This window comes from Cephus cinctus, unplaced genomic scaffold (genome assembly GCF_000341935.2).
Source record: "Cephus cinctus unplaced genomic scaffold, Ccin1 Ccin1_scaffold1465, whole genome shotgun sequence".
Taxonomy (NCBI): domain Eukaryota; kingdom Metazoa; phylum Arthropoda; class Insecta; order Hymenoptera; family Cephidae; genus Cephus; species Cephus cinctus.
Window position 1 is genome coordinate 100,508 of NW_014333832.1, and position 19,298 is coordinate 119,805.

Sequence of the window (19,298 nt, forward strand, 5' to 3'; positions counted from 1 at the left end):
GGACGAATTGGATAAATGAATAATCGATTAAGTTAGAATTAATGATCGATCAATTAGTACGAAACTCTTCTCTTGTGGTGCCTTTCCGTCGCACTTCTTCCGGTCGTTCAATTTCTTCGGACTATCAAGGGGCGTCCATATAGACGCGACAGCTCGGAGCGGAGGACGCGACACTTTTGTTTCTCGATACTCGTCCTCGAGGGGTCTTGGGCGAACTCTAGGGATTTTTTTTTTCTGTAAGTTTTGCTCATGTGAAAAATGTGAAAAGTGAAATCTTCAACTCCGTGTCCCTCCCCTCCGTTACCTCCTTGTTGTGTCACGTGGGGAGGTACCCACTCCTCGCCCCCCCCCATAGATCCCCTTCACTTTCCGCCCTTTAGACTCATGTAAACATAATTCATGAAAAAGTTTGACTCCTTCACGTTATTTTCACATTTGCAAAAGTCACATAACGGAATCCCCCTCAAGGTCCAGGTTCGCCAGACTTACTGGCTGCGAGTTTCGACCCTTATCTCTATGGCGACAAGCGTAAAAGTCCCTAGGATGCCCGCAATCCTATTTCTCGGCTCGTTCGCTTCCGATGGCTGATGCGTGTGGGAGACACGTGGAAAAGACAAATACGAGTGAAACGAATGAGAGTGAGAGAGATAGAGAGAGGCGAGAGAGAAATCGCGTGTCGTCAGTGAGTCGCGTAGACCTTCGTACTTTTATAAGTTTTCTACTCTTCGACTTTAGCTAGAGACTCTAGGCCTTTTAGGCGATATTAATGGAATTAAGAGAAATTTCATGCGGCGACAGACAACCGTATCGCGACGCCAGGTCACGAAGCCCGGCGTATTTTTCTAACGTGGAACAAACCTGCTCCATCTTCCATATGTACCTTAATTTTAACCCTCTTCCTTGCTCCCCCCCCTCGATTCGTCCAATCCCCTAGGGAATTCCACCCTCTTGCACTTTTCGTCACTTCCTGTCATCAGCGTACTTTCTCTCAACAGCCTTTAAATAACCTTGATCCATTTTTATCCTCGTATCCACCCCACCGTCACCACCCCTCCCTCCCCCTCGTTCTGCTTGGTGCCAAAGAAGTCCAAAGTGCTCTAGAAAGCGGCACAGAGGGTGGGCCGTAACGGCGCTTGAAACCTCCCTTTCGCGTTAAGGGTGGCTTCCCTGAGGAACGACGATTGTCATAAGGATGTTCACATTGGGTTGTTTTTACGAATACCGTTTCTTAGGGAGAGCAAGTGTTGACTACCTTATTAAGAGAGACGAAACTCGTACTTATAGAAGTAATGATAAGCGATCGTTAAGGGTTTAATCGGTTAAGCATCTGTTTTGTAAATATTTCAGGCGAGATTTAAAAGCGTGTGATATGTATGAGTTGTACGAGTGCGAGAGAGAAAGACGGAAGGGACGACGCGAAAGATAAAAGAAAAGGGGGAGAGTCCAGTGTAGGAAAAATTGTTTGCGAAAATAAGTCAAAATGGCCTCGAAGAAGTAAACGGGCTTGCAGAACGAGTTCGGCCGAGCATTCATGTTGGCGCGATTATTAAAAGCCAAATTGAATCGATCGGCTTATCAGTTTGTACTCGTACTGTGTCTCCCTTAAGATAAAGGTTCCATTCGACATTGATTGCTCGTTTTTTACTGGCAGTTTTTCCTAGCCCATCCGCACTTGAACTGCACGTTATCTCTGTATAGAGTGCGTTTAAATAAAATTGCGCAAATAAGCCCAATCTGCTGAATATCTATTGATATCGAAAGGAGCATTTATCACGCAATAAATACAATAAGTTGTGCAGTGTTATTTGAGAGGTTAAAAAGATAAAAATATTATCGAAACAATAAGTCGACGACACGATTCACGTGTACTTGGTGCATTGAGATACGACATATACAGACCATTCGCAGGAGAGACATGCCAGTCGGTATTGGGACTTATGACGTAATACACAGACAAGGTGTCAAGGAATTGGAATAAATGTTACGAAATAATACACTTGGTGATTCTTCAATTGTTTTCGTAAGGTTACATTGATTGGATTCTTTTTTCAAATTACTTATCTTTGTGTAATCATGTTTGTTCCGATGGTAGACTGTCTTTTTTATTTATCCTGCTTCATTGTGAGTAACAGAAAGTTTAATCGTAGTCGAGCAGCATTTTAATCCGATTCAGTTGTTCAATGAAAATAGTTGTAAACTTTTTTTACACCTCCCTACGGCTGGTCAGCAGATATCGTCGATCGATACGACGTATCGTCACGTGCGTAAGCATCAGTATAAAAAAATTCGTATGGCCTGACTGCTCTGTGAGTAGAATAGCGAGTGGAGACGGGATAACATCTAGAAAAAAGGCCATCGATATCACTTTTTATCAGTATTATAGCTGATGTCTATCGGATTTCCTTTTCATTCTTTCCTGTAGGATTTCTTATATCTGGATTTTCTATTGGTATCGTCAGTCGGCCATTTTGACTGGCCCTTCGGGTCACTGATCCGCTTTCAGTTGATGGAAAATATTTTGCAAAGTTCATTCACGATAACCTCACTGCTTCTCGTTTATCTATTGTTTTGATATCATTCTTTATTATTTGGGTTAATGAGTGTTCATAATATTACGTATACCGAAATATGTGTCGGGCCTGACGTTATTCATTAGACCCCTTTGCATGCGACGCATGCGCAGTACGAACTGTCGTAACGGCTTTCCTGCTCGCGGAACGTCAACACACAGTGCGCTCTTCATTCCGCTATGTATTAGACAACAGATTACGTCAATCTGAATCGGTTTACTATCTTAGTCGGTGCATTTCTTGTTTAATATAACTGTGAAGTTGATTCAGTTTCCATTGTTAATTATTAAATGGAAAAGATCACACGTAGATATATGGCCAGCTGTAAGAATATGGACTACTCCAGGTTCACTACGAAATCTTCGCAAAGACGAAAGCCCAACTTAATCAGGGAAATGAGTAAGCAAGTGAAGTTTTTATGGATATGGATATTCTGAATTTTCCTTTCTCTTGAAGTAAAGGACAGTTCGAGATGTCGATGATTATTCTCTGGATATACTGAACTTATCTAGCCAAGGCCCGTATCAACAGACCCGATTCAGTCTTCTTAGCTGGTGGATTGCCAAACACGGAAACATTTCCTTTCGCTAATATTACTGTTACGTACAAGGATGGTCAACGATATTCTCTTGCTGGTCAGAACCTTGACACAGCTTTACAATATGGAGCTTCTCAAGGGTGAGTGTTTTGGTTGGGATATTTTTGTAGCTTGATAATAATTTTGAATTTTTGTCGCCGCTATCTTTTCCGTCAGGTATCCTCCGCTTTTGCAGAAGATGAGAGAGTTTCAGATAAAATGGCACAATCCACCAAGGAATGATTGGGACTTGGCCTTGACTACTGGATCACAGGATGCATGTTGCAAGGCATTTGACCTTCTTCTCGAGGAAGGTGATCCTGTGATGGTTCAGAGGCCGACTTACGCTGGAATCATTGGAGCGGTGAGTGTTTATAAAAAAATTATGGATTCTTACATTTCGAATATTTTTCAACCATTTTTCGTTTACTTTTTGCAAAATTTTGTTAACTTATCGACTAACGAGCTGAACTTTCCCAGGAGTTTAAGAAAGTTTAGCTCGTGGAGACGATCGACATAAGAAAGATTCATTGAGGATCGTTAAGCAAGTGTCGTAAAGAGACAAGAGAACGACCTGGTGCATGGATGTCGAAGAGAGAAACATATAGAAACTCTTGAATCTTGGAATGCTGAAAACGTGAAAGTCCAAAAGCGAGACGCCCTTACGGGATTAACAGTTGGGAGTTTTCATGACCGCGATAAAACGCGCAATTTACTTTAGGCAAGGAAGTTTATTCGATTGACGACCAAGCAGGTATAACTCTGCATACGGAAAGCACCTTTCGGACGAAATTGCTGAGAAACAGATGCCGTTTAATACACAACTGTAGTAATTATGGCATCATTAAAGCTTCAGTCTTTGAATGGGATATTATTTTCCGTAGATGGCGCCACTAGATAATAACGTATCATACCTCACCGTTACGTCAAACTATTTATTTTTTTGCTTCTCGTTGCTAAAAATATTTTCATATTAATTGTCGCAATTTTTTCATGGTCATTTTAATGATTTTCAACGTCATTTCACATTGTATAAGACCAGTAGTACTCGTAGTAGTCGCTTGTTCTCTCTCAGTTCTGTTTGTTCTTGACCTAGTCCTTGATTTTCCTTTCAGCTGAATCCTTTGGGAGTCGAAGTCGTCAGGATTGACGATGATGCTGATGGTATTATACCAGAGGGGATTGAAACGATACTGGAGAACCGTCGTCGGGACGGCCTAGTGCTTCCCAAGGTAAACATTTATCTGTCTTTATGAAATCGTATCTTTGGTTTTAAAGTAAGAGACAAGGATTCTTTTTTATCTCAGGTGCTCTATGTCAATCCCACTGGTGCGAATCCTACAGGGACTGTACTCTCCGAGGATCGTAGAAAAAGGATCTACGAGTTGGCGCAACGTTATGATTTCCTTATACTCGAAGACGATGCCTATTTCTTTCTTCACTTCCTGGAGAAGCCACCGACATCCTTCTTCTCTTTGGATACCGACGGACGTGTCATAAGATTCGACTCGTTCAGTAAGATAATAAGCGCAGGACTTCGTGTTGGGGTTATCACAGCTCCTCAGCTTCTTTTACAGAAGATTGTACTCCACATTGAAAATTCTACTCTTCACACTTCGTCCCTCTCTCAGGTTTTGCTTTACAAGCTCTTCGAGAGCTGGAAGCAAGAACAATTTGAAGAGCACTTTCAATACATTCAACAATTTTATAAGAAGAAACGTGACATAATGCTGGCTGCTGTAGAGAAACATTTCACAGGTAATTAATTGGAGCGTCTATGTTCGTTGAAGCTACTAGCTTATTCATTATCTACCAACGTCATTAAGAACATTATGACTCCCCTTTCTTTCTAGGTCTGGCAGAGTGGAACGTGCCAAACGGTGGCATGTTCGTCTGGATAAAGATCTTAGGGGTGGAGGACGTCTTCGATCTCGTGATGAAGAAACTTATCCCTAATGGCGTTTTTGCTCTACCGGGAAACGCATTCAATTTCGATATATCGGTATCTGATCAGCATTTACGACTTTGTTATAGCTATGCGACGCCGGATGAAATCGACAAGGTTCGTTTTAATGCGTAGTGAAATATTACATTCTGATATTCATTTTATGCTTTGCAGGGTCTGAGCATCATTGCCAAGCTCATTCGAGAAGAAACTAATAAGAAAGAGAAGAGCGACTGCGTGTGATTATTTCTTTTATTCATGCCTTTATTTTCATTTTAATCTTTCTATATAATGTATTTATAATTGTTGTTTTAATCCTATTAACAGATGACGAATAGACCTACTTCTTTAACCCGGATAAACTGGTAGGCATTTTTCAGCTAACAATATGTCGTCTTAATGCAACAAATTTAGACTTAGAGATAAGTAAAATTGGAAAGTTTGGTATTTTGCTGGAAACAAATTTCTTTGAGAGGATCGGAAGGTTTGCGAATAACGTAAAATACATTCTCCGATATTATATTTGTATTGTCAGATAAATTACAGATACTGCAGGCAAGAAAACTTTATCATGGAAGACAATTGCGTGCATTTTGCACCCTCAACCGCTTAACCCGATCCCTTACATTTTTTCTCTGTCAGCTGTAATATTTGTAATAATCGTTCACTATATATCTTTCCCTTGAGACTTTTTGCCTCTTATCCTCAGTCCCCTTCCCGACATCTATTCCTATACTTTTTACCTTTTACCGCCACTTTCTATATTATAATAGAATAATTAGTTTGTATACGGCAATACGCGTAGTGCAACAGTAACCGTCAAGTCATCGCGTAAATGGACAGTACACAAGGAATATAGCATATCGGAGACAAGGATTATTTGGTCAGTTACTTTTGATTTTCTATTTCTTTCCTATTCGTCGTACAAGTCCGTTTAAGCAGCAATCTTGAGGTTTTCACGAATAACTGATGGGAGTGTAAGATGGGATGAGGGATAAAAATAAAATGTTTCAAACTTGCTGTTTTAGGTACAAAAATGAATAATTTTCCATTTTTCTTTTACGAGCTTGTTAGTGACAATAAATTCAACCGATTTGAACACAAATTATCGTCTTGCTACCATATATTTTTCATCAATATAGCTTCATCAAATCATGAGTTATTCCATGATCTTTTGTAAAATTATTTATTTTTCTATTGTATGTAACTTGAAGACTGATTAGCCAAAGATAATACTTGTAGATCTTCAAGGGATACGCATGTACTTAATTTCACCATTCATTGTCGTATTATTTGGTAGACGGCACCATCTTTCTGTGGATTCGTAACTTGGATGTTTCAGTCGGTAAGTCAATGTACGAATTCCGCCGCATCCAGGCTCTTGCGATTCCGAACCTAGTCAAATGTGCCCGCTGTCTATTTATCCTTAGTTATTAAAGTTAGTGACTGCAGCTAAAATCATTTTCTAATTAATTTTCAGCTGTAATGTCTAATTTTTTTTTCTATACTGGCTTGTTTATTATCTGAAGAGTAAATCAAACTGGTAATGCATCTCATGTTGAACATACATAAAAGTATTCTTTGATACATTTGTCAAAATTCATTTGTATCTACTGAATTTAACATTAGGTTAGTCTGTGTCAGCTGTTTCAGGAGGTTAGTACAGACGGTACAGACCTTTGAAATTGGTGTTCAGAGTTTGCTGACTTGTCAACTGGGTCTGTATTTATCTACTACTTTATTCCTATTCGAAAGACATCTGTATCTAGTCTATAACTACTCGGCATTTTTTCAATATTATAATGATGAATTAGAAGGAATTTAAAAAGCTTTAAAAATTGTTGGGGAATTCTTTGTTATATGATTCTTTATACAAAGGTCAACAACCGTCGGTTATTGACCTTTGACTGAAAAGGTGCCATCAATATTTCAAGACTTATAGTAATTGGGCCTCATTGTATAAAATGTCAGATGTGAGAAATTGTATTCTCAATTTCCATTTCAGCATACGTTAATAGTTTCATCTTTTTGGAAAAATACTTTTCTTTGTCTTATAAGATACACTTAAAGGATATACAGCTGTATCTGTAGTAAACGTTTATAAGTTTTGAAATGTGACTGAAGATATTTTATAGCTGTATAATTATATATCGGTGTCTGGTTTCTTTGTGTTGCAATACAGAGATAAACGGTCGTTGCTACTTTTTAATCTGTGCTTTGTGGTAAAGCCATTTACTAACATCCATATATTCGTTGTAGGTAGAACCACTAGTATATGTTTTGTTTCTGAGTTATAAGAGTGTTGATGAGCATCTTCTTAAGTTTGATAGATAAATACTTATTTTTATTCTCTTATTACAGAACATAATTAACTAAAATGCGTCTAGTTATCTGTGATACAGTGGATTATGTTTCGGAGTGGTCAGCCAAATATGTTCTTAAGAGAATCAAGGACTTTCAACCTAATGAGAATAAGTACTTTGTTTTAGGACTTCCTACCGGTACGTGGTTTAATATCTTTTATCTACTTTAAAATGTTTATTGATTTGCATACCTAATATTGATTGCTTTGATTGACAGGAGGTACTCCACTTGGGATGTATAAAAAACTCATAGAATATCATAAGGCTGGGAAAATTTCTTTTAAATATATAAAAACATTTAATATGGATGAATACGTTGACTTACCGAGAGATCATCCAGAATCTTATCACTATTATATGTATAATAATTTCTTTAAGCATATAGACATAGATCCAAAGAATGTTCATATTTTGGATGGTAATGCACCAGATCTCATGCAAGAATGTAATGAATTTGAGAGAAAAATTAAAGAAGCTGGTGGAATTGAATTATTTATCGGAGGTAAAGTAAAATTTCATTATACCAAAAGAAAAAAATATTCATGAAGATTCTAACGATACTTTTTGCAAATTAGGTATCGGACCTGATGGACACATAGCCTTCAATGAACCTGGGTCCTCTCTGGCCTCTCGTACAAGGGTGAAAACCTTAGCTCAGGATACCCTGGAAGCTAATGCACGGTTCTTTGGAAATGACATAAATAAGGTCCCTAAACAAGCATTGACTGTTGGCGTTGGTACTGTGATGGATGCGAAAGAAGTGATGATCTTGATCACAGGATCACACAAGGCTTTCGCACTATACAAAGCTATTGAAGAAGGAGTCAATCATATGTGGACTGTATCTGCTTTTCAGCAGCATCCACGCACACTGATCATCTGTGACGAAGATGCTACTCTTGAATTACGTGTGAAGACAGTCAAATACTTCAAGGTACATTAGCATCCGTTTTTTAAATTTGTAAAATCCCAATCATTCTTCTAGTTGAAAAACCTACTTTACATGACCAATTTTTTCATTTTCGCTAACCCCACAATAACAACGCTTTAGTAAATCATGAAAGCTGTATTAAATTCTTAATTTTATTATCATTAGCTAAAAACTGTTTTCAATTTTCAAGATTTTCTATTATATGATTGGTATTGTATATTTTACCTGCATACTGTCCAGGCCCTCAGCGCGGTTCATCACAAATTGATTGAGGAAGATGGAGATGCGATCCCTCGTCGTCCTTTACACGACGTTCAGAATGGTAGTTATCCATGTCTTACCTCATTGCGTGTATAACGATATGACAAACTATTGCTTTTATTCGATCCGCAAAGTTATGATAAAAGATATAAAATAAAGCGAAACGCTTGATAAATTTAATCTGTTGCTTATCTCAAATAAATATGTTCTATGGCAGATTTCTTAATATTTACAGCTTTAATAATTAAAAACTCGGCACTATCTTAATCACATTAAATGCTTATGATATAGCTATATTTTTTGCTGTTTATACGCTAGTTCGTTTTTTTACCTAACACTAGTTGACGAACCTAATCTATGCCTGATTGTTAAGATTACATGCCCAATTAGAATAAGTTTATTCCTGAAACATTAAAATAATCTATTCATGTTTTTTTAATTACAGAATCTATGGGGAATTCACAGTAAACTCGTAGAAGAGGCTTCGGTCTTGCCTGCCTAACTCCAACTATCACTGTTCGGCACAGAATATATATTACACATGAAAATTGAAGACTGATGAATTCAACAGTATCTGGACTAATGGTAGCGTCAATGGAATCATCCACTTGGTATGTAATAAATGAATAATATACGATAAATGGTGATTGATACGAAGCAGCATATACATTACTATTCTATTATAATTGTGCTAAGTACTATAAATAATATTTGTTACATGATTATCATTAAGAGAAGCAAAGAGATAATAGTTGCATTCGATTTATGGCAAATGGCCATTGATTTTCTTTGTTCTTTTAATACTCTAAGGAAAGTAGTTACATTGTAACTAATATGCCACAATATTTTGATATTTCATTGTATTTTGAATAAATGTATTATTCTTGAGCATGAGTTTGGTCGTCGTGTTCAGGTATGTCCTGGAGAATATCATAAATTATATAATCATCACAGGACCTTGTAAACATTACATCTCCCACATCTACTTAGAAGAATTAGTCTATTAAGGTTGTTGGGTCGACAGGCATGACGGGGATAAGGTGAATTATTTAATCATAGTAAACGATATTCAGTTTAAAAGGATATTAAAAACGTTATGAAATCTAATCCCGTGTGCCACGTGGAGAAATAATTTTGAATGTGCCTTAGAGTTGTTAGGGATAGTGATATTGATAACTAGAAGAGATATTTTTATACCGTGACACTTAGATAACAATCCAATGATATTTTTAAACTACAACGATACATTATCAACCAAGATTATATTAAGTAAACAGATAAAATAGAAAGTTTCAAAAATTCTTCTGCTTCTCTTATTAAAGTAGACAATTACTGGTCATTCACTCAATTATATTATTAATAATTGGGCACGGCACATGCTAGGTAATGTAATAATTAAGGTTGAGGGAATAACTAAGATTTCATTTTTGAAATCTGCATGGATTCATAGTCTAAAATTTCTGCTTGCAGTGGCTCCGATCGGAGTCGATAATGTTAATAATAGCGCTAAGATAAATAGTTGAGTACCGCTGTCAAATAAGATTACTGAAAATGCATAATAGATCAACTGATCTAATTGTCACATCAGTTTAGTACTGCCGCTAATTTCAGAGTGTGAAGAGGTATTCTCTGCCATAGTCAAATAATTTTGGTAGCGTGGCGATTATATAGAAGAATATAAAAATCGTGAGAGAATTACCGTTATAGTCATGTAGAAAGTCTACCTGTCGACTAGTGAGATATATTTAAAATTATGCTTCGCGATTTGCAAGATCTGTTACGAAAGAAACTTGGTGACGGACTTGTCGTCGATGACTTCAAAACGGAGAAACTTTTACCCCCGGGTGAGAATTACGCGAGTACAATTATTAAAGTGGACGCTGTTGTCAGGAGGAATGAAAAGGCGGACAAAGAGGTTTTGCACGCCATAGCAAAGATGGCACCACCATCTGTTTACGGGAGGGAAATGTATCAAAGTCCATTGACTTTTCGAAAAGAAATTGGCGTGTACGAACATATTTTAGAAGCGTACAAGCAACTGGAATTGGAATCCGGATTTAAGGAAGATGAAACCTTTGATATTGGTCCTAAGTATTATGGTTCTAGACTGTCATTGGATCCTAATGCTGAATTCGATGACGACGCTGCGATACTATTGGAGAATTTGATGGTTCGCGGTTATTCCTGTGGCGTGCGGTCGGTAGGGTACGATTTGGATAAAACGAAATTAATACTAAATAAATAATAAAATAATAAAATTAATAATAAAGTCTTTGGCGAGATTTCACGCGCTTGGAATCGCCTTGAAATGGAAGAAACCCGAAGAGTTTGAGAAATTAAAGATTTTCATGAAACCCGTGGATTTAAAGTTGGATGGATCGATGATGAACAGTTTAAAATATATGGTGGAGAAGATAGCCACTGATTCTGTAATTGGAAAATATGCCTCGAAGATTTATGCTCTTAATTTTGAAGATTTATTTGATACTCTCATGGCGGAACCTGAAGAACCATGGGGCACCATAGTACATTATGACTTTTGGGTTAACAATGTGATGCTTCATGTGGATGAGAATAGTAAACCGGATGACGTCAAATTTGTGGACTTTCAAATGTATATGTATCTAAGTCCGATGCGCGATTTGATATTCTTTTTGTTTACAAGTCTTGACGGCGACGCGCGAAAAGATATCGATGAACTTATAGACTTTTACTATGAAAGTTTTCTGGCTGTTTTGGCTAGAATGGAATGTGACGTGACAAAGTTTCCGCGGGAAGTCTTAGATAAACATCTTATAGAGGACGCACGATTAGAATTATTGCATTGTCTGATCATGATGAAAATTTTGACGCTGGATGTTGACGGCGAAGATAAGACGAATCCGTCAGGAATCCTTGAGTACGGAGGAAATGAGCTGTATGTGATACGCTTGCGTGAAATAATGTTATATTACGTTGAGAAAGGATGGTTGTGACGTGGGTAGAACATAATGTTTACAAGAGCGACTATTTTCGTGTAGATGGAATACAGGCGTAACAGTGTAGTTGCATGTGGAATTATAATTTAGAAGTAATTTATAATTTAGCTTGTCTTTTAACAATAATACCTCAAGCACAATTGTTTTGTTATAATCATTTGAATTAAGAAACAAGTACACTGACGTATTCCGTGCAAATGTTTCACGTACTGCATTGTAATTCAGAGAAGGCACAGTAATTTCATTATAAAAAATTCTATTATAATTTAGAAGTCGTAAATACGCACAGGAATAATTTTAGATTTCAATTCTGCCAAGTCATTCAATTATTTCAATAAATCAGTCAAATCCCGACGAATAACGGTTCTCCAAAAAATCTATCGAGATAATTAGAATGTGAAATGTGCGAGAAATTAATGAAAAACTTGTTGGAAGGAATGAACACGGATCCTGCGATAGGAAAAAGTACGCCTCGAAGTTTGCTTACATTCACTTCAATGAATATCGGACTCTTGGTTAGTCACGCGTGAAGAACCGTGAGGCACCGTAATATATTTTGACTTTTCAGTAAATAATATGATGCTTCATGCAGATGATGCTTCATTCAAATATACATGTATCAAAGTCCCTTGCGAGATTTAATATTCTTTTTGTCCACGTCTTAATGACGACGCGCGAAAAAATATCGATGAACTTATAGACTTTTGCTATGAAAGTTTTGTCGATGCAAAGTTAGAAATATTGCACTGTATATTCATGCTAAATATTATAACCATTAACATTGAAATTGATGGTGTTGATAAGACCATCAAGTATCAAAAGTAATGAAATGTTTATGAGACGCTTGCGTGAAATATTTTTGTATTTTATCAGTAAAGAATGGCTCTAGCGATTATAACAGGGCAATATAGATAATTATAGCAAAATAAAATTTTAGAGCGTATTTAAACATGTCTAAATATAAATGAAGCGATAAAAATAATTTTTTTTTAAGTTAGACGCTTCGGAAGGAAAGAAGTCGCGAAGTACAACCGAAAGGTCAGGGAATCACCTGTGTCTTTTGATTAAAACTAGAAAATAATTTGAACCGACTCCCTGCTTAAAAAATGCGATAGAAAACGATTTAAAAAAAATCCTATCTAATCCAATCGTGTTTTTGGTTCGTAAAATTTAGATTCGTTGTCTAATATTTCCTATAAAATTTCTATCGTTTTATATGAAAAGAAGCAGATCAATTGTTTATCGTTTTTAATAGGTTTATTATTGCATATTATATAGGATGACTTCATGCATGACACGACAAATCGATCGCTAGTTAATTGTATTAAGAATGCATTGTACATAAATTCTCAACCAAAAGATTGATTTCGTTGAGTGTCTTGCGATAAGGGAAAAATTTGACAAAATTCAGTGTCTTGGGGATACAGAATACTTTTTTTTTATCGGAAAAATTAGAGACTTCATTTCACATGAAAGTTTTCTATCGAATATGTAAAATAATTTTTTCAATTCATTTGTTAGTAACTTTTTGGCATTATTATTAAAAATAAACATTCTTCCTATCTTCCAAGACGTCGACTTTTTTCAGAGTTTTATTCTCGTCTCGAAGCACTCAAATTCCAATCAAATCAGATTATTGGTGGGAAACGTACATGCAATGCATCCTTAAATTCATTATTATTTCTGGGAAAACCATTTGTTATTAAGCCATGTAAGAAGGTTATCGTTTATTTCATATTCTTCCCTAATAAGTTGGTGGCGATAGAAAACGATTCGATTCCTATCACGCATTTTCATATTAATAAATATAAGAATATGATTCATATAGAATCATATAGCATCATATACGTAATAGAACGTGAATTTCATATTACCATAGATATACGTATTGCTTATATGAAAATACATATAGGTATAGATTAAATTTCTATCGTATTATTACGATAAAGCAACAACCTCATAGGTTCAGATTACATTATATAGAAACTCTATCATCACTTCAACTTGATGTAGATAGGACTGATAGAAAAGGATTGAAATGAGCAATTAGTTTTATTGTTTCTTATAGAATTCTATCGTATTTTTTAAGCAGGGGCTGCTTTGTAAAAGTGTCATATTATTATGTAGAGTGTTATTCAATGTGCCATTACGTTAGTTGATGTGCAATTAGTTTGCAAATTGTAGGTAAGAAATTTCGTACAGCCTTTACAAAAACAATGATGATGTATAATAGCATATGTTTAGATGTCGTGATTCGTACTACACGTAATATTTCTAACATTTTAAACCGAATGACTAGTTACATCAATGTAACGTGAAATTAGGATACTCCAACAGAACAGCACTTTTTGCAAGCTACTATTTAATTGGCTGAGATTTTTTCATATAGATACTTGCTATTAGCGTTTTGATACCAGTAGATCTTTAATTCTTAAAGCAAAAACGTTGGTAATCTTCTTTAATGTAGACATTGTATTTCAGAAAGTGTAAAAAGCATTTGGATATAAATATTCACTGTGAAACTTGGGTTTCAGAATTATGTGAGTAGAATATTTGTTTTCATTAATTTAGGAAAAGAAACAATTAATTACTCGATTAACATTTAAGAAATTAGATCAAAAATGTGGTTCGACCAGCAAACAGTAATCACCTTGAAGCAACCAGATGGATTATTCAAATCCGAATTTGGGGATAATATGATTTTGGAAAATTTTACCACGTCCTATCTAACGGCACCGGGTGATAATTATGGAAGTACAATGTACAAAGTGGAGGCTACAATTAAAAATAATAAATTTTCAAAATCTAAGATGATTCATGCAGTAGCAAAGATGGTACCTGCTGTCGATTTCTTGCGGAAGTGCTTCGAATCCGAGAGGACATTTCCAAAAGAGATTGCTATGTATAAGGAAGTGCTGCCTGCATATAGAATCTTGCAACAGGATGCTGGCGTACAAGAAGATGACCTCTTTGATGGGGCTCCAAAGTTTTATGGAGCTAGACTCTCGTTACTCGGAGATGAGATGGTCGACGAAGATGCGGCGATTCTTCTTGAAAATTTGTCAATAGATAATTACAAAATTGGCAACCGGATCACTGGAATGGATTTGAGACATGCTAAATTAGTCATACAAAATTTAGCCAAATTTCATGGCTTGGGTATAGCTTTAAAATTAAAGAGACCTGAATTCTTTGAGGAGATGAGGAACGTCGGTGGTTCTGAACTGATTAACACAACTTTGTTCATGTATGAAAATATTGATTCGGTATGTACAGAGTTGCTAGGTATACCAAGCGTTAAACAATATACATCTTCAGTTAGAACAACAATGGAGAAGAGTGTCAAAGAAACGTATGATTTAAATGAACCCTTTGGAACTTTTATACACGATGATTTATGGACCAATAATATAATGTTCTGTTATAATTCTATGGGAGTACCTGAGAAAGTGAAATTTGTGGACTTTCAAGTGTTCAGATATGCCAGTCCTATCAGAGATCTTGTGTTTTTTATACTCTCCAGCGTGGTTGAGGATGTTATTCAATCCCATTTTGATGAATTGATTGATTTGTATCATCAGCATTTAATAAATACCTTGGAAGAAGTCAAATGCAATATCGAAAATTATACTAGGGAAAACTTTAATTTGGAATTGAGGAAAAATGCTCCTAATAAATTAATTGATACTTTGTTTATGTTTAAAGCGATAACAAAAACCAAAAGTGAAATTCAAAATAGTGCATTAGTCAGTCCAGAGGAATTCTTAAAGCTACCAGGGAATGAAATATTTAAAAAAAAAGTAGCAAACACTGTACTGTTTTATCTTGCAAGAAAATGGATATAATATATCAATTAATTTTGTATTTATGCTCCTCGATTCCTGTTAAGTATTTTAGGGATTTATTCTGTAATAATATTATTAGCTTCTCAGGTTGGTGAAAGAAATATTGGGTGTAGCAAGTATATTTCTGTAAATCTCAATTTTTATTTTAATGACGAATTATTATGATAAAGATGGTAATAATGTCAAAGTAGATTATGTTAATTTCTGTTGTCTTTTGAAAATAATTTATTTAAAAATCCTTCGTAATTTATTATGGAACTTATGTAATTATTAAATATGTACACGTATGTCTTATGCCTTTATTTTTCATCATCATAATACTTACATATATCATGATCAAAACAGAATGTAAGGCCGATCTTATTTTCTTTTTACTTTTGGAACCTTTCTATTGCGATTCCTATTTTTCACATTTGTAACTTCATAAAAATCGCTACCGATTTTCTTGCGTTTACTAGCTCTTTCAATAGCGCGGCGCTGTTTACTGGTCAATTTTTTTTCTTTCCCATTAAGTTGTTTATGCTTTGTATTTTTTATGGCAGATACGCTAAATGTGCCACTGGTAGATATCGTTTTATGATTCTCTGTTTCACTGTCACTAGACTCATGGTGCTCATCATGAAAATCCAACGCACTCTGCATTAAATTATCTTTTTCAACTGCTTTAAAGGTCTGGTCATTATCATCAGTAGCCATACTCTCTGTTATAGAATCTTGAGCATCCTTTGCTTCGAGTTCCTTACTCGTATTATTCAAATTTGTCTGAATTTCACCTTCGTCAACTGTATCATTTAATTGTTCCTCTTCTTCGCAGTCAGTATCTGATGATATATCAGACTGAATAATGGACTCAGAAATACTGGTACTTTTATCATCAGCATTTTCACTAACACTGTTATCAGTGACTAAGTCGTTCTTCATGTCATCAGGTGAATAAGATAGGACTACTTTGATCTTTTTGAAATCCTGCACGACTGTTATGGGAGCATGTGGTTGTTTACTTTCGGAATGAGTGTCATCAGTTTTCTGATCGTTGAATTCTTTAACGTTTTCTACATTTTCTTGTGTATCGACTGTCACGTTTTCAGACTGTTTTGACAGAGGCTCTTCAAATCCAACGGGGGCTACGAAAAATGGTAATTTTCCACGCTGCCAGTCGTTAAGCACCATACGAGAAACTGCTCCTACGTCAGGTTCACCTTTTTTAAGTAACTTTCCAGTTCTTCGTGCAAGCTTTTCCAAAAAATCGATATGATCCGACCATGCGTCGATTTTATAAGTTTTACGCATGTATTCCGGTTTCACGCGTTCAAGAACAGCTGGAATATAATCCTCAGGACTTTGAACAAGCTCTACTCTCACTACTCCTTTGAGAACTTTCTCAGTATCTGTTTCAGATGACGGATAGACAACTCCTGGACAGTCTATCAAGTAAATACGACGCATAAGGGTAATGTATTGCCAAACTTTAGTTTCCCCAGCGATAGGCGCAACTTTACACACCTTTTTGGACCTCAAAGTGTTGATTATTGAACTTTTTCCTGTGTTTGGATAACCAATAAATCCTACACTAATTTGTTTCCTGTCCATATGTAATTTAGCAAACTGACGAAGAAGATTTATTAGAGAACCCTTTCCAAAAGGATGAGTCAAAGATGCATGGAAAGCGACTGTAGGATATTCAGCACTTAAAATTGCGACCCAGCGTTGTGTTACCCAAGTTGGTACCAGATCCACTTTATTCAATACGAAAATTAGATGCTTGTGGGCCTTCTCTGTCTTTAAATATTTTTCTACTGGAGGTGAACGAGTACCCATAGGATCTCTGGCGTCAAGAATTTGAAGAACAACGTCTGATGAGTCTATAACTTTGTACAGTTCATTCCAAATTCGTTTGCTCTGACCAGCAGCCATTACCCAGTCTCTTTGAGCATCCTTCATTCCAGTATCAGGGCGGATTAGATCAATGTCTTTTGTATCCTTTTCTTTGTCATAATTTTCTTCCTTCTCTTCTGCATGTTTCTGTAACTCATCGTAAGATGATATACTCAAATTTGGTTTCTTGCGTAGCTTCTTTGGACCAAACACACTTTCAAAACTTTCTGTATCTAATAAATGTACTCGAGCATTTGCTGCTTTTTGTTGTAATAATGTTACGGGTAGTTGTGTTGGCTTTATTACAACTTGGTAAGGATTTTTCATAGCAGCACCCAGTTCTGTTTGAAATTTCTGTAACGCATTTTGTGAAATGACCTTTGTATTTCCAAACCATTTCTGATTTGGTTCTACACGGGATATCGTTCCAGATGTATGCCATCCTTGAAACGGAGCAGGACTAATTATCTCTCCAACCTTATTCCGTTTTGGTTTTTGGTTGCGGTACATTTGTAATCTCTTGATGGTAGCCTTTGTACGTACTTTAGCTACTCCCTTAAGACCTTCCGTAGGTCGTTCAGGATTCATACTATGTCCTGAACGATTAAAACCCTGCTTCCGAGGAGCTTTGCTTGTGGAGTGTGACTTTGCCATTTTGTCTAAAAATATAAATAATTTATTTATAAACAGTTAACTTTGTATGACATCATTATAGTCTATTTTTTAAAATTAACATATGATTAAATAATTGTATTCTGTACACATATTAAATACATTTATTGGTGATTTAGAATCATTTCTTTACCAGTATGAAAACTGATTCTGATTTTACAAATCCTACTTACTTATTAAGAAATAATTCTCCTTGAACGAATTAATTAAATAATAGCATACGCAAACGGAGGTTAAAACCACGCTCTTGTTTCAGCCTTCCTCGCTCGCACGTGTAGAACCAACTTGACCAACTAAAGCCGTCAGCACCATGAGAGGGCAGTGGAGGGCAGTACCAAATGTGTTTCCAACATAATCAAGTTCCCTGCTTTATCGACATTTTGAAATTGGTCTAGAAGCCTATGCAGGTATTCATGTGAATTTCATAAAAATTATGCAGACATGTTGCACACATGATATCCTATGAAATTAATTGCAGATGGTCGATTACAATAGTAATATTAAGATGTGCAACGCGTTGCGCTAAGAGGTTGATCTAACTAAAAATTTTGTAAATTTCATGAAGATTTTTTGGTAAGTCATCAAACATTTAACCGTTTGTCAACTTAAGTATTAATGCAACAACAACGAACATATCGCGGGTGACGTCTATTTTTTTATTGTGTTCCAATTGACAAAAAATATTCATTAAAACAGAAAAATATTTTTGTTATTGCTATTCCAGATAACCAAGCAGATTTTCATATGCTATTCTCAATGAATCAACTGCTCTTAATTTGTTCCATTTTGCTCCGCAATTTGTTCTTTATTTTATTAAAACATCTTTAAATAACAAGTATATGATTTGCTCTTGGGTATTAAGACTTGGACATCAGAAATCCTGGCCAAGAATGTTTAGAAGTACTGAAAGTTGCCCAAAATTGTGTGCGCGCAACCTCGACGAGCAGGATTCGTGAGTGGGGTGGGAGTGGGGGAAGCGACGAAGGCAGCGCCCGGACTCCGAGCGCTCATTCTTCCTCGAGCCGGTCTCCTATACTGGTCTCTTGGAAGCACCCCTCTTATCTTTTACCAACCTTCTTCTTTTTCTATATTTATTTCTTTATCCTTCATTCTTTACTTTCTCACTTATCTCTTTCCTCGTTTCTTCTCTACTTTTAAAACTCTATTCCTTACTTTTCTACATTTTGACTTCTTTATTTCTATCTTCCTTTCTGAATTCTCGTTTCACTCTTTTCCGTCTGAGTTTCCATTGTGCTCGTCTTACTTTTCCTATATTTATTT

The 19,298-nt window shown here is 36.0% G+C and overlaps 5 protein-coding genes and 1 long non-coding RNA gene across 10 annotated transcripts; 5 read left to right on the top strand and 1 right to left on the bottom strand.

Moving 5' to 3' along the window:
* The first annotated feature begins 7 nt into the window (after window positions 1–7).
* On the top strand, window positions 8–5,974 carry LOC107273165 (kynurenine/alpha-aminoadipate aminotransferase, mitochondrial). The gene is made up of 9 exons (XM_025090446.1): window positions 8–2,969; window positions 3,083–3,248; window positions 3,325–3,511; window positions 4,263–4,379; window positions 4,455–4,905; window positions 5,001–5,209; window positions 5,267–5,331; window positions 5,420–5,457; window positions 5,628–5,974. The coding sequence occupies exons 1-8, from the start codon at window positions 2,861–2,863 to the stop codon at window positions 5,421–5,423; spliced, it is 1,308 nt and encodes a 435-aa protein (XP_024946214.1). The 5' UTR covers window positions 8–2,860; the 3' UTR covers window positions 5,424–5,457; window positions 5,628–5,974.
* A 690-nt stretch (window positions 5,975–6,664) lies between these two features.
* Window positions 6,665–9,523, top strand: LOC107273166 (glucosamine-6-phosphate isomerase). 3 transcript variants are annotated; one of them, XM_015751068.2, is made up of 6 exons: window positions 6,665–6,810; window positions 7,454–7,593; window positions 7,673–7,957; window positions 8,031–8,389; window positions 8,627–8,708; window positions 9,093–9,523. In XM_015751068.2, exons 2-6 carry the CDS (start codon window positions 7,470–7,472, stop codon window positions 9,113–9,115), a joined length of 873 nt encoding a protein of 290 aa, XP_015606554.1. In that variant the 5' UTR covers window positions 6,665–6,810; window positions 7,454–7,469; the 3' UTR covers window positions 9,116–9,523. The 3 variants fall into 3 exon arrangements, with proteins under 3 accessions (XP_015606554.1, XP_015606556.1, XP_015606555.1); XM_015751069.2 differs by lacking the exon at window positions 6,665–6,810 and adding an exon at window positions 7,196–7,347; XM_015751070.2 differs by lacking the exon at window positions 8,627–8,708.
* Window positions 9,524–9,642: 119 nt separating this feature from the next.
* Window positions 9,643–12,663, top strand: LOC107273159. The gene is made up of 2 exons (XM_025090447.1): window positions 9,643–10,884; window positions 10,916–12,663. Exons 1-2 carry the CDS (start codon window positions 10,401–10,403, stop codon window positions 11,620–11,622), a joined length of 1,191 nt encoding a protein of 396 aa, XP_024946215.1. The 5' UTR covers window positions 9,643–10,400; the 3' UTR covers window positions 11,623–12,663.
* Window positions 12,664–14,009: 1,346 nt separating this feature from the next.
* On the top strand, window positions 14,010–15,671 carry LOC107273168. Of its 2 annotated transcripts, none has more exons than XM_015751072.1 (2): window positions 14,010–14,165; window positions 14,233–15,671. In XM_015751072.1, exon 2 carries the CDS (start codon window positions 14,247–14,249, stop codon window positions 15,468–15,470), a length of 1,224 nt encoding a protein of 407 aa, XP_015606558.1. In that variant the 5' UTR covers window positions 14,010–14,165; window positions 14,233–14,246; the 3' UTR covers window positions 15,471–15,671. The 2 variants fall into 2 exon arrangements, with proteins under 2 accessions (XP_015606558.1, XP_015606559.1); XM_015751073.2 differs by having other exon boundaries at window positions 14,014–14,165; window positions 14,240–15,671.
* An 84-nt stretch (window positions 15,672–15,755) lies between these two features.
* On the bottom strand, window positions 15,756–18,328 carry LOC107273167 (nucleolar GTP-binding protein 2). Its single transcript, XM_015751071.2, has 2 exons — window positions 18,191–18,328; window positions 15,756–18,004 (listed from the first exon to the last, which is right to left on the bottom strand). Exon 2 carries the CDS (start codon window positions 17,997–17,999, stop codon window positions 15,831–15,833), a length of 2,169 nt encoding a protein of 722 aa, XP_015606557.1. The 5' UTR covers window positions 18,000–18,004; window positions 18,191–18,328; the 3' UTR covers window positions 15,756–15,830.
* Window positions 18,324–19,089, top strand: LOC107273169. 2 transcript variants are annotated; one of them, XR_001539168.2, is made up of 3 exons: window positions 18,324–18,424; window positions 18,496–18,590; window positions 18,742–19,089. It is a non-coding gene; the product is annotated as an uncharacterized LOC107273169 (long non-coding RNA). The 2 variants fall into 2 exon arrangements; XR_001539169.2 differs by having other exon boundaries at window positions 18,880–19,089.
* The last annotated feature ends 209 nt before the right edge of the window (window positions 19,090–19,298 follow it).

Excerpts from the sequence above, each read along its gene's own strand:
- LOC107273165 (XM_025090446.1), top strand. The coding sequence starts at position 2,861 with ATGGAAAAGATCACACGTAGATATATGGCCAGCTGTAAGAATATGGAC. Across the intron at positions 3,512-4,262 it reads ACGCTGGAATCATTGGAGCG|CTGAATCCTTTGGGAGTCGA; the intron begins GTGAGTGTTTAT and ends TTTTCCTTTCAG. Across the intron at positions 4,906-5,000 it reads TGTAGAGAAACATTTCACAG|GTCTGGCAGAGTGGAACGTG; the intron begins GTAATTAATTGG and ends CTTTCTTTCTAG.
- LOC107273166 (XM_015751068.2), top strand. The coding sequence starts at position 7,470 with ATGCGTCTAGTTATCTGTGATACAGTGGATTATGTTTCGGAGTGGTCA. Across the intron at positions 7,594-7,672 it reads TGTTTTAGGACTTCCTACCG|GAGGTACTCCACTTGGGATG; the intron begins GTACGTGGTTTA and ends TTTGATTGACAG. Across the intron at positions 8,390-8,626 it reads AGACAGTCAAATACTTCAAG|GCCCTCAGCGCGGTTCATCA; the intron begins GTACATTAGCAT and ends CATACTGTCCAG.
- LOC107273159 (XM_025090447.1), top strand. The coding sequence starts at position 10,401 with ATGCTTCGCGATTTGCAAGATCTGTTACGAAAGAAACTTGGTGACGGA. Across the intron at positions 10,885-10,915 it reads TAAAACGAAATTAATACTAA|AGTCTTTGGCGAGATTTCAC; the intron begins ATAAATAATAAA and ends AATTAATAATAA.
- LOC107273168 (XM_015751072.1), top strand. The coding sequence starts at position 14,247 with ATGTGGTTCGACCAGCAAACAGTAATCACCTTGAAGCAACCAGATGGA.
- LOC107273167 (XM_015751071.2), bottom strand. The coding sequence starts at position 17,999 with ATGGCAAAGTCACACTCCACAAGCAAAGCTCCTCGGAAGCAGGGTTTT.